General features: G+C 58.8%; 1 protein-coding gene across 1 annotated transcript in view; it reads right to left on the bottom strand.

Moving 5' to 3' along the window:
* Window positions 1–486, bottom strand: part of LOC106815977 (dynamin-1-like protein) — a 23,270-nt gene that overhangs the window by 5,339 nt on the left and 17,445 nt on the right. The window contains exon 12 of the mRNA XM_014820512.1: window positions 148–359. Within this exon, the coding sequence (XP_014675998.1) occupies window positions 148–359 (212 nt within the window). The remainder of the gene's footprint in view (window positions 1–147; window positions 360–486) is intronic.

The raw sequence follows: 486 nt of genomic DNA, 5'->3' as shown, positions 1-486 counted from the left end.
CCCCAGCACGCAACCTGACCTCGAGCATCTCTGCGGCCTCGGTGCGTCGTTGGCCGATCATCTCGGACTCTGCTAGACCTGACCTCGAGCATCTCTGCGGCCTCGGTGCGTCGTTGGCCGATCATCTCGGACTCTGCTAGACCTGACCTCGAGCATCTCTGCGGCCTCGGTGCGTCGTTGGCCGATCATCTCGGACTCTGCTAGCAGGTCCTCGAGCGCGTTCGAGCGGTACAGCTTGCTGACCAGCTCGCTCTGCAAGCTGTCCTTCGCGTTGTTCACCATGAAGTGCATGATCGCCTTCGGAACGCTGTCCTGGATGTTCTTGCGCACGATCAGGTAGTAGGAATTGATGAGGCGCTCTGCAGGAGGAACGAACGAAAGGTTCCAAATGAACTTTCTGCGGCGCAGGGGGTTTGCGCGGGTCTTGTGCACGATCAGGTAGTAGGAATTGATGAGGCGCTCTGCAGGAGGAACGAACGAAAGGTT

This window comes from Priapulus caudatus, unplaced genomic scaffold (assembly GCF_000485595.1).
Source record: "Priapulus caudatus unplaced genomic scaffold, Priapulus_caudatus-5.0.1 Scaffold1252, whole genome shotgun sequence".
In the NCBI taxonomy this organism is placed as follows: Eukaryota; Metazoa; Priapulida; class Priapulimorpha; order Priapulimorphida; family Priapulidae; genus Priapulus; species Priapulus caudatus.
The sequence above is the reverse complement of the archived record's forward strand: the minus strand, read 5'-3'. Positions and strand labels throughout refer to the sequence as shown.